At 45.7% G+C, this 13,276-nt stretch overlaps 1 protein-coding gene across 2 annotated transcripts in view; it reads right to left on the reverse strand.

Moving 5' to 3' along the window:
- PARN (poly(A)-specific ribonuclease) overlaps nucleotides 1-13,276 on the reverse strand; it is a 228,896-nt gene that overhangs the window by 143,627 nt on the left and 71,993 nt on the right. For both annotated transcript variants that reach the window (XM_077448968.1, XM_077448969.1), the window contains one exon: nucleotides 8,976-9,018. In XM_077448968.1, the coding sequence (XP_077305094.1) occupies nucleotides 8,976-9,018 (43 nt within the window). The remainder of the gene's footprint in view (nucleotides 1-8,975; nucleotides 9,019-13,276) is intronic.

Consider the following 13,276-nt stretch of genomic DNA (forward strand, 5'->3'; position numbering starts at 1 on the left):
CAAGCAGTGCCAAACGAGGGGTGGGAAAACCGCACAAAACTTCATCCACCATGGCAAGTGGGAACTAGTGAAACTTTTTTTTTTTTTTTTTTGGGGTAAACAGTGCGTGGAAAAACCCACCAGGAAAAATCAGGGTATCCTCAACAGGAGTGAGCACCCAAGACCACACCAAATTGCGGAAGTAATGCAACAGTGCATTAACATAACAGTACTGTTTTTATCGAAAAACCAGGAAAAAAATAAAGTTAAACAGAAAACATATTGCATATTCAAAAGCAACTATATGGCCGCCTGCAAAACAGGCATCAGCCGATGCACTAACGTCTACCTTGTAGAACTTGGTAAACGTGTTGACAGACGACCAGGTCATCACTTTACACACCTGAGTGGCCGACGCTTGGTGTCGGAAGGCCCAAGACGTACTGATTGCCTTTGTGGAGTGGGCCATGACCGGAAAGGGGGGCACCTGCCCCTTCAAGACATAGGCTTGTACTGCAATCTGTCTGATCCTCCTGGAAATGGTGGCCGACGAGACCCCCATGCCCTTCTTTGGACCAGTCACCGACAAAAACCACGAGTGACGTTCGAAAAGGAGCCATGGCAGACAAATACACCGACCCACCTCCTTAGGGTGCTTCGGCTTAGGACACAGATGGCAATACAATGTCCTCATTGATATGAAAAGCCGAGACCACTTTTGGTAGAAAAGACGTTTGCGGACACAACACCACCTTATCCTTATGGATAACCAGAAAGAATCAGTGGAAATCTCCCTGTTTTCAAATGGCGTTTTCTGAAGCGCCGACAATACCAGGCTCGGATCCCAAAGGGGGTAACGGACGCACCAGAGGGGCTACAGGTACTCACTAAAGAGTGAGACACCAGGGGTTGCTGAAAAAAAAAAAAAAAAAAGACAGCCAAGGCTGAAATTTGTCCTTTAATGGTGCTTAATGCCAATTTCTGGTCTACTCCTTGCTGAAGAAACAGCAGGATCCTGGATATGGAAAAGGAGCATGGATGCCATCCTTTCTCCTCACACATGGAGATTTCCATACTCTCAACATAGTTGGGATCACCGACTCAGACAGACCCCGGTTCCTCAACACTTGGCTCTAAATATCCATGCCGTTAAAGCCAGCGACGGTAAAGCAGAATGGAGAATCGGACCTTGGGACAGAAGCTCCTCTCGCAACGGCAGTCGCCAGGGAGCATCTGCCACTAGATGCACCAGGTCTGCTGAGGACAATCTGGGGCAACCAGTATTACTGGGATCCCCTCGGCTTCCACCCTGCGAAATAGACAGGGTAACAGTTTGTGGAGGAAAGGTGTAGATCAGCTGGTACTGATCCCACGGAGCCACCAGAACGTCTGACGCGTCGCCCAATGGATCTCTTGTCCTGGACACGAATCTTGGCACCTTCTGATTGATATGAAAGGCCAGCAGATCCACGTCTGGTGTGCCTCACCTCAGGCACAGAAACATGAATGTCTCCGGATGCAATGCCCATTATCCTGGGTCCGGCATCTGTCGACTCAAATAGTTTGCCTCGACCATGTGGAGAGGCACGGCCTGATAGCTCTCAATTCGAGCAGATTGATCAGCAACTCGGATTCTTCCATCGACCAGAGGCCCTGGGTCGACTGAACTCCCATCACTCCAACACAGCTGGAGAGACGGCATCCGTTGTGATAATTGTCCATTTCAGAGGAAGGAACTTTTCCGGACTGAATCACCGGGTACCTCAACCACCAGATCAGAGAGTCTGGCTCACCTGGATCTGTCGATTCAGGGACAACTGAGATTTGTCCCATTTTGTCAAAATCTCCTTCTGCAGGACTCTGTTGTGGAACTGGGCATAAGGTACTGCCTCGAAGGAGGCTACCATGAGTCCCAGTAATTGCATGCAAATGCTGAGTGACGACCACTTACGTCAGCAGTTTTACCATGGATCTCAGAGTCTGCAGCTTGTCTGAAGGGAGAAACTCCCGCTTCCCTGGAGTCCAGCAGCAAGCCTAGGTACGGCAGACGCTGTGTCATGAGATCCTGCCAGAAATCTGCGCCCAGGATCTCTGGCTCACGTCAGTGGGCACCATCATGCGTGCACCCCTGTTGGCACCAGACGGGCTATTTAAGCCCGTCTGTCACAGACTGTCCCCACTGTCTGCTCTACAGCGTTGTGTGCCCGAGAACCTGATCTGAAGTACTTGTGATTTAAACCCGGCTTGTCTGACCGACTTCTTTAGGTTCAACAGCCACCCAAATTCCTGCAGGGTCTGCACGGTGATCGCCACATCCGCCTCTAATTCTGAGGCGGAAGATGCCCTCAGGAGGAGATAGTCTAGGTATCCCACGATTGCAATCCCACGTGGCCGTAGCAACGCCAAAACTGTAGCCAATACCTTAGTAAAGCCAAACCAAAAAAGGGAAGAGCCACAAACTGGTAGTGGGCTTCCGACTGCAAACCGCAGAAACTTTTGATGCCAGAGGCATATGGGTATGTGCAGGTACGCATCCTCGATGTCAGGACGCCAGGGAGTCCCCTTGATGGAGTGCAGCGACTACTGAGCGAATTGATTCCATTCTGAACTTTTACAAAATGATTGAGGGCTTTTAGGACGTACCCCTTCCTTCTTGGGAACCACAAACAGAATTGAATCCCTGGAATCCCTGGAAGTGTTCCGATTCTGGAACCGGTACAACCACCCCGCGATTCAGCAAATCCCTTACCACCTTTAAGTGGGCCTTCCAGCGAACCAGGGATACGGGTATGCTGGAGGGGAAGAATCTGTTTTGTGGCCAAGAGAGGAACTCTATCTTGTAGCCTGTGGAAATCAGATTGCAGACCCATTGGTCAGATAACCGGGAGGACCACCGGGCTGCAAACTGCCGAAGGTGACCCCCCAATTGAGACATGGTTGGGGCAAACCTTCACGTGGTAGCACTTTTATTCGCAGGCTTGTTAGGCTTGCGGTTCCAGGGATGTTTTTGACCATCCGTGGACGTCCTGTCGGGCTGGAGACATTTTGTCGAAGCTCCAGGCGGACAAACAAGCTGTTTGTCAGCAGAAAAAGAGGGACCTTGCCTACGGTGTGGCTTGTTAGCCTTCCTGACCTGAGGTACTCTTACCACCAGTGGCATTTTTTATAATGTGATCTAATGAGGCTCCAAAGAGCCAGTCGCCAAGGAAGCGAAGATCCGTCAAGGCTTTTGAAAGCCTGGTCAACAGACCAGCATTTTAGTCAAATTAGGCACCTCAGCACCACAACTGACACTGAAGCCCTGGATAGCAGAGGGAGAGTATCCAGGGCCGTGTCACAGACTTAAAGACCTTGCACTAGTTGGTCTGCTAGTTCCACACAGACAGGGGAAACCTGTTGCTCTCCCAATTCGCAGTGCAAAATTTTTGCCCACTCAGTGTCTGGGACACAAGTGCGGATGTCTGTACTGGTTGCACGGCTGACCCCACAACCGTAAACAAGGAACAAGGAACGAGCCACTGCCTCGGCCTTCCTGCCCATGGGATCCTTGAATGCAGGAGTCCCCTCAACTGGGATAGTGGTTACTTTATTTAACCTGGATACTGGGGGGGGGGGGGGGGGGGGGGGTCCACGACTGGAGGAGCAGACCATTTTTTGAGAAAGCTTTCCTCAAAGGGGTAACGCACCGCCATGTATTTGGGGTCTGTTGTTTGATACCCGATTCCTTGTAAATTCCTTGTAAATGAACTTGTCAAAATAAGTCCGATACGGGAATACCTTAGGTGAACGTGCTGGCTTGCGGGACCCAAAAAGGGACCGGTACATCAGCAGAGTGATCCGCTGGCTCCTGAATCTTCAGGGTATCACGCACAGCTGTGATAAGTGCTTTAACAAGCGCTTTGTCACACCCGGATAGGGACTCATCCTCACTGTCCAAACGGTCCTGGTCAGCGTCATCTGACAAGACAGAGCAGGGGTCACCAGCCTCAGCAGGACCCGAGTCTGCATCAGAGCTCTCTCCAGAGGATGGGGGGGGGGGGGGCAGGGGCCTCTAACGCACCTTTCTTTCCACTCACCGCCTCCATCTTGGCAACGAACACATTGAGGACCGCTGTCAGGGTGTCCATGGGCATTGCGCAGTCCGCAGGTGACTCGGTTGCAATTGCCTGGATTTTAGGGGAAGACACCAGTTTCTGAAGCCATGCGGACCCTACCCTGTCTGCCACCCGAAGGGGACTAAGGACAGTGACAGTCCAACCCTCCTTACTGCCACTGACTGAGGGGCTCTTTCCCGCCAGACTCACCACCCTGAGGAGTTCTGCACTGTGCACAAGTAGTGCCTGTAGACCCTGAGCGCTCCCAAGTGCAGAGGAAACAAAAGCTGTGTCGGAGGCAGCCGCCAGAATAAGCGCTAAAACGTTCTATAAAACGTGCTCAGGCTTCAATAAAATGGCTCCCCAGCATCCAGTACATAGACAAGAAACACAGGGAAAATGGCTGAGAGAGCACATGAGCCATGCTGCTGCTAGAGAACACTGAAAAACGTGTTCAGGCTTCCAGAAAATGGCCGCCAGTGTTCTGAATAGAAGATCACTTGGAAACTGGCCGCTGAAGCCCAGGAAGGCATACTACCTCGCCCATGCCTAAAATGGCCACCAGCAGCTCCATGAGGTACATTTAGAATGTGACAGACACAGCGCCGCACCAGACCACAGCATAACCTCACATGCACCTTCCGGGAGCTTAAACACAGAGGCCCAGGACACCTATAGCCAGCCCCCACCCCATCTCAGGCGAGAGCACACATACACCATTCCCCCAGGGGGGGGATGGGAGGGAAGATATGGACTGGGGAGAGAAGAGATGGAGGTGAGGGACCCCGGAATCGACCTACCAGGGAATGCCCAGCTGCTCAGCCCCACCGAGGAATGGAGAGCCGTACTTACCAGTCCTGAACAGCTGGGAGACATTCCATTGCAGAACTACTCACTGATCAGTACAGGGTAGCTGCTGGCCTCGGCATACTGTGACGCAGACATCAGTAGCCCGGTCATATGTACGCCCCGGAGCATAGAAGCTCACCGACCACCTCTGGAGCTGAGGTTTCGGTTGTGGCCTGCCGAGCCGTAGCTGCAACCTGCACACGTGTGATGGCCAGACTGGGGAGACTACAAGGATAAGGGTTTCCAGCCTGTCACCCAGCCGGCTGTTTATGAATGATCCTGTGATCAGCTATCTTGCACAACCAAGCTTCTGCAAAAAAAAAAAAAAAAAAAAAAAAAAAAAAAAAAAAGCACGGACCAATGGGCCCGCAGGGTTCGTAGGTCCTTCTCCACTAGGCAAAATAAAACTGATGGCTGCATGGCAGGGTGGAGGGTTGTAGCCCAAGGGACCGCCCCCCTTGGGCAGAACTAAGAGTTTTGAGTGTTGTGTTACAACTATGCCTAGTATTCTAGTGAGAAGGCTAACAACCTATTTGTTACAGAGAGGAGCTGTGTGTCGGTGAATATAAGAGAAAACGGGGACATGAAAGTACATATTCCATGCAAACATTTTTAAACAAAATGAGGACATTTGAGGCTTTAAGATCCAAGATGGGTCAGCTACCCCCTTTTGATTGGGAACAGATCAGAGGGTTAAAAAATGAAATGAACCAACATCGTACACCCTACACACCCACACTTGATCTACCTCCCTTGATGAGCTATCAGTACCAAAGCAACTGAGGTAGTGGTATGGGAATTTTAAATCCCGGTTCTTAGTCTTTCTGCAGTGTCTGCTATACAGGCAACAAATGGAGATTAGAAGCACTCAAGGAAGTGCTCCTAATCTCAGGTTAACTGTATAAAAACCACCTATCCACAGAATTTGAAGCAATTAGATTCCATCTCTCCACAATAGCCAAGACCAACGAGCTGTCCAAGGATGTCAGGGCCAAGACTGCAGACCTACACAAGGCTGGGATAGGATACAAGACCATTGCCAAGCAGCTTGGTGAGGGTGACAGTTGGTGCGATCATTTGCAAATGGAAGAAACACAAGATAACTGTGAATCTCCTTTGTCTGGCGCTCCATGCAAGATCTCACCCCAAGGAGTTTCAAGGATCATGAGAATAGTGAGGAATCAGCCCAGAACTATGCAGGAGAATCTTGCCAATAAACTCAGAAGCTGGGACCATAGTCCCCAAGAAAACAATTGGCAACACAATGAAATCCTGCAGTGCAGACGAAAGGTTCCCATGCTCAAGTAAGATGTACAGGCCGGTCTGAAGTTTTCTAACGAATAACTGACCGATTCAGAGGAGATGTGGGTGAAAGTGTTGCAGTCAGATTACACAATCTAGCTCTTTAGCATCAACTGAACTGGCCAGGTTTCGGAGGAGGAAAAAAGCTGCTTATGACCCCAACACCATCCCCACTTTCAAACGTATGTGGGTGGAAACATTATGTTTTGGGGGTGTTTTTCTGCTAAGAGGACAGCAAAACTTCTTCGTATTAAAAAAAGGGATGATGGATGGGACCATGTACTGTCAAATCTTAGGCGAGAACCTCCTTCCCTCAGCCAGGGTATTTAAAACGGGTCGTGGATGGGTATGCCAACATAACCCAAAAACACACAGCTAAAGCTACAAAAGGAGTGGCTCAAGAAGCACATTAAGGTCCTGGAGTGGCCTAGGCAGTATCCAGACCTTAATCCCATAGAAAATGTACGGGGGAGCTGAAGGCTCAAGTTAAGCATCAGCCTCAAAACCTTAATGACTTGGAGAGGATCTGCAAAGACGAGTGGGACAAATCCCTCCTTACATGTGTGCAAACCTGGTGGCCAACTACAAGAAACATCTGATCTCTTATTGCCAAGAAGGGTTTGGCCACCAAGTAATTTTTTTGGGAAGGGGTCAAATATTTCTCATATCACTCATTAACCACATGCCGACCAGCCGCCGCAGTTGTACTGCGCAGAACGGCACAGCTGGGTAAAAACATTATGCAGTGACATTTCTACAGTGATCAATACATTTTTAAAATCACACTGGCCTCTATTAACGCCAATGGTCCCAAAAATGTGTCCGGCCAAAACTACGGAAAAAATTTTTTTTGAGGATATAGCAAAAAGTAAACGATTCTTTTTTTCAAAAAATTGTTGTTTATAGCGCAAAAAATACAAAAACGGCAGAGGTGCTCAAATACCACCAAAAGAAAGCCATTTGTGCAAAAAAAAAAGGGAAGTCCATTTTGTTTGGGAGCCGCGTCGCACCACCACACGATTGTTAGTTAAAGCGACACAATGCCGAATTGCAAAAAGTGCTCTGGTCTTTGGCCAGCCAAATGGTTCGGGGCTGAAGTGGTTCAAATGCAAATCAAATTTATAACACTTTTGAAGTGTGTTTTTCCTGGATATTTTTGTTCTTCTGTCTCTCACAGTTAAAATAAACCTATTAAAAATTTGACTACTTTGTCAGTGGACAAAATCAGCAAGGGGATCAGTCCCCCCCCCCCCCCACTGTACACCCTCTTGCCAGTGTGCGTTTCAGATCATTACTCTGGACAGGCTTAATTATAGTGACAATGGTAGAGCATGACTGCACAAGGTTGTCAACTAAACTGGCTGTACAGGGGTGCATGCGACAGAATTCTATAGGAGCACAATTTAGAGGCAATTCTTTTCATAAAAAGGAAAAGGATTATTGGAGCACTAGTAACTCTGTAGCCAGAGAGAGAGCACCTCTGGCTAGGGATGTGGAACGGGTTACGCAGTATGCAATAAGCAAACAAAATAAAAGAAGGATAAGGAGAAGTCCTCATTGAATGCGATGGTCAATTAGTCCTGGGTTGTAACCACAGGGAAGAAAAATCCCTTTGTCGCACCCTTATTAGGCAGCCTGCTTGAGAGCATTAGAGACTCTGCATCTATAGGAAGAACCCATTTTATTAAAAAGCCAATACTCGCTAGAACGTGGATTAAATAGGCACATCAAATGGTAATAGTCATACTCAGGTGTGCAGAGATCTCGAGTTCCAGCTGTGAAGCGCTGTGTCATCACACCCTTAGTCAGGAGCATGCATGCTCTGAAGGCATTCACAGCTACAGCCCATTTCATCCAGAGAACATTGATAGCTTCCCCCTGAACCTCCTCCATCTAGTCCAGAACACCAAAAACCACTGGAGCCGCAGGACGCAATGACACCGCACTCCACAGCGGCAGCTCTGGATCTCTGCACACAGCATGGCTGTTAAAATTTCATACGCCAATATTCTCCATGTTCTAGTGAGTGCATTACCTTTTGAATAAAGTCTGTTCCACTGCTACACTTGGATTAGAGCTGCTCCTCTCATCACTTCATAACAGAAAATGCCTGACATTTTAGAAATCTGAAAAATTTGCGCCGTTTGTGTTATTTCACTTGCTTTTAATGGGAGCAGAGGAAAGGTTAAACCCTACTGATACCATCTATCACTGCGAGTTAGAAGACAAAACTGCACTGCTCCAAGTCCGAAGCTTGCTTCTCGGGTCCTCTACCACTCCGGGGGGGGGGGGGGTAAAAAAAAACTCATCCAGCTTGGAAAGTATAGCATAGATTAGTACAAAACCACCCTCCATGAAAATACCCCTATAAAGCCTAATTGGGGTGAAACACCAGCGGATTGTGGCTTAGGTCAGGGACTGTCAAAAAAAATTAAATAAAAAAGTAGAAACCTGCCCTGTTGCTCTCTATAAAAGACTTTCACCCATCTCAGTGATCCCCCTCACTATGACAGAAGAAACTGAAATCCTTAACAATATTCCTTTAGTTAATACAGACGTTTTGGCAGGAATTACACTTTAAAACCAAAGTAGTGCATTCAACAGAACAGGGATTCAAGCACAATTGCCAAGGATACTCATAGTTCATATTTGCTTCATCTCCTAAACTACATGCATCGCTTCAACTATATATAGGAGCCAAACTAATCAGTAAAACCAAATGACACAAACACTAAAATATTGGAATGTTACCTTAAAAGGTTGCGTAGTTGCCATAAGCTTGGTATCCAGGACTCTGAAAGACAGATTAGCCTACTTAAAAGTGGAAGGAAAAATTACTGCAAAAACCAAGTCTTCTGTGAAACTGATTTGCTGTAAAAAAAATAAAATAAGCCCTGCAGTGTTATACATATTCTGTAGAACTACAGAAACCACCCCCAGCAATCCTTAGGACTAACAATATCTTTATCTCTAACATGATTGCTTTCTGTAGTCGATTTCAGTGTAGCAGAGGCACTGTATTAGCTCAAAAAGGAGTTCACTGGATTTCTGGCAAGAAAATACATTCCTGTACTTGTAGCAGTTTAACCCTTTCACTGCCACGGCCATAAATCTTGCTAAATGCCGGCAAAGTGATTAAAGGATACGTTGACAAAAGAAGAGAAAAAGTGCATTATTTTTATACTAGGAGGCTGGAATGCACTGCAGGACTTCTGCAGGCTTAGTGTATATCTGCGCATACCGCCAGGCAAATAAACACTGACTGGAATAACCAGTGCACTCAACAGTGCCATGGTAGTTCAAAGAAACTACAAGTCGACAGCTGCAAAGGCTTTTAGGACTTGTAGTTTTCCATTCACTGAACGAATGAATTGAATTTTTTTTCCAAACAGTGACAGCAGGCGCCCAGAGAAGATGCCCACCCGCTGTCACGGGGGGGAGAAGGGGAATGGCTGCAGTTGCTGGAACATGTTAAAAAGTTTGTCTGAAATAAGGGGGGGGACGGGGACATTTCACATGACTTGACTTTCCCCCCTTCAGCTACAACTTGTATCAATGGTCAATTTAGCAACCATTAATTTACAGTGGAATTGCACCCCGGCTGACTAGTTAAAAAAAAAAAAAAAAATGTATATATATATATATATATATATATATATATATATATATATATATATATATATATATATATATATATATATATATATATATATATATAGTTTATTAATGGCAAGTTCAACTCTATTGCATGCAATATTTTGGTCACATATCCAAGATCTGGAAAAGCTCAATTCACTATAGGTTTATGCAGCATTTACCCCAAAAATAGGATTTGGTAAAATGCCACATAAATTAAACATCAACTCACAAAAAAGTAAACAGACTTGGCCTCACCAGCACGTGAAAACTAGCTGGTTGATAAGGCGCTAGCACACGCCACATCCTTCGCAGTCAATGGTTAATGACTTACTTGCGGTCAGCCAAATTCTCCCACTGACCGCAAAAAAACAAAAAATAGAAAAAAAAAAAACACACAAAAAGGTGGGTGTCCTGGCAAAGCACTTTGTCCCCATGTTGTATGATAATGGCTTCTTTCCAACAACCATGGCCCAGTTGTTCTGGGGGTGCTTTGAATGATTTTTGAAGCCCCTTTAATAGCTGGCTGCCAGAAAATGAGCCTCTTGGTTAGGGGAATGGTAGGTGCCGGCTTTTGAAACACCAGAAGCCCTGACCTGTCATTTAGCAATAGAAAGAATACCTTGCTCTTCAGTTAAAGAATGTGAAAAAAAAAAAAAAAAAACACATGTTAGAGACAGGAAAAAGTTATTTTAAATGCAAATACTCATGCAGTATTTGACGTCTAGTCCTATGAAGTATTGCATCACATTAAAATGTAGGCCACCATATTTTTTTGTAAAGTACACCAAATGCAGAGCGCACACAGCACTGCAAATTGCGTACTTAACAAGTGTCAAATTTTTAGCTCAAGTTACTAGTTATGTACCTTTAGATCAGTGGTAGACAACCTTAACCACTTGCCTACTTGGGCACTTTGACCCATTTCCAGCCCAGCCAAATTTTCAACTTTCAGCGCTATCGCACTTTGAATGACAATTGCACGGTCATGCAACACTACCTATATGAATTTATAATTTTCTTCACACAAAGCTTTTTTGGTGGTATCTAATCATTGCTGGGTTGTTTTTTTTACTATAGTTTTAGTCTGTCAGTACATTTTGTAAAGTCATTTTTCTACTGCACTGAAGGGCGCTGATGAGGTAGCACTGATGGACACTAAGGCAGCTGAGACTGGTAATGGGCACTGATTGGTGGCACGGGGGTGCAAGTCATGTTTAGTGTGTGCTAATGATTCTAGCCTATTTTTATTGAAACCATGGTTTTGATACACATTTTCACAAATATCATGGGCCTACAAAACCGGTACCACCATCTTTTTATTCTACCCAACCTGTGCTTTCAGAAAAGGTTTGTTCTTTTACACCCTCTGAAAGCTGCAAAAAGGAAAATTGAGAACAAAAAAAAAAAAAAAAAAGAGGGAGGGAGGGGGGGGGGGCAAACGATGGGTCTCACTGGAACAAGACAAACCACAGTTTCCCTTGTCGGGACTTCCACAGTCTGGTCAGCTAAACACTCTTCAGAAACATCTGCCCATAGGAATACATAGCAGGAACGGTCTAGGTATTTTACTCTAGTAGGCAGAAGAGGCTTTGTAACGGGGGACGGAGTGGGACGATTCTGCTCACTCAACAGCTCATGAGGTCTTGATGCTAGACCACTGGCGACAACTACAAATGTCCCATTTTTTGCATTCCCTCCCTGCACTGCAAGTGTTTCTCAGGGACTTAACGCCTTTTAAGACTTGTATGACTGGGGAGGTCCAGTGTGGCTGAAGTTGTCAATTTATGAAATGGTGTTTGCTGGATTCTCAAGGAGACACTGGGTTCCTTAGTAAATGAGCGAATGATTTAGGTACTACTTTCTCAGAACGGCAAATAAAGTGCCCATAAAGTGTAGATAAAGCGTCAATTTGTAATATAACCAAGAAATTTCTTATAAGATTGTCACCAGGTGGTATAGAACACCAGCTAAACTGGCCAAACTCTTCCCTCACTATGCTGGGCTTTCCTAGCACTGTGCAACTTAAGTTGGCAAATTTTTGCATATCTTTTGAGATTGCACGGTCTTACAAAATTTTCTGGTGACCGGTCCTAAGATGACAGGACTCTTTGGCAGATACAGCTTCATCTAACCCATATGCCACGTAAACTCTACAAGAAATCTTTGCTTCTGCAGCTATTAAATGACACCAAAACCTGCATCTCCAGAGCTTGGTAAACCACTGTCCCACATTTGGAGGAGAGCTGCTTTTCCAGAGTAAATATCCAGTAAATCAAGGACTTTATGGCAGCACATGGGGAGAAGACCTCTGAAATAAGCCAAAAATGGTTTTACTGGAAGGACCAAGTACTCTTCCATATACAATGGCTCTGAGTACCAGACGTGTCAGTTGCGATAATGAGCCTTTTGGCAGACTATTTTGAACACTGAGGGATCCCTTATTGTCATTTAATTTGTTCCCCTACCCTTTCTTCCATATCATTCTGCTCCACCCCCCCCCCCCCCCCCCCAAGGGTGGTGGACCGCAAGACTGTTTTAATACTTCTTCTATACTAGTACTTATTCTCTCTGCTTTGCTGGGGTTTCTTCCAAGCTATGGGTTTTCTTGTTTCCTCAATAACGGGAGATACCTAAACACTGAATATATCGGTTTCACGATTTGTACTTTATAATGTATGTGGAAGCTCAGATTGCATGAGTTGAGTTGTGCAAGTCAACAGATGCCTTCTAAGTAGGGGTGCCGTCTTCACTTACCTCACGATTCGATTACGATTGACCTGTCCACGATTAGATTCAGCGATGCATCGTGATTACTGTGCTCAGTTTTCATCCAAAAAATTTCAAGCAGTCAGAAGAACTAAATTTTATTTTTTGTTTTATCTGTCCTTAAACACACCCCCACCCAAAAACCACTCCCTGCATTTAGAAAAGTGTAAATTACAGCAGATAACTTAAAAGAGGAGCTCCAGACTTCATTAAATTATGGTGCATGTCTCAGTGATTCACATAAATCACTTTTTTTTTATGTTTTTTCGCTCATCACAGATCCTACACAGGCAATACTGCTTGTGTGGGATCTGTGATGAGGGAAACCATAAATCATACAAAAATCTGTATTAATGAAGTTGTGATGTGAATCAATCACCAAGACATACATAAACCATAATGAAATGGCATTGTCACTTGTTAGGTTCACCATCAAGTTTATTTTAAAGTAACTTACTTGTGCAGAGTAAGACTAAGAGTAAGAGAGGAGACTACCTGCCTCCAATGGGGGAAAAACAATGCCAGTATCCACCAGCCCCCAGCTTCACAGCACAGAGTGCCAAGGGATGGAACAAGAGGGGCCAACCATGTAGCCTTGATGCTATATGGGGAGAGAGGCAGCACCAGCACTGCTGCAGTTTGTCAGG

This window comes from Lithobates pipiens, unplaced genomic scaffold (assembly GCF_037356315.1).
Source record: "Lithobates pipiens isolate NorthernLeopardFrog02 unplaced genomic scaffold, aLitPip1_a1.2 Scaffold_22, whole genome shotgun sequence".
Classification (NCBI taxonomy): Eukaryota; Metazoa; Chordata; class Amphibia; order Anura; family Ranidae; genus Lithobates; species Lithobates pipiens.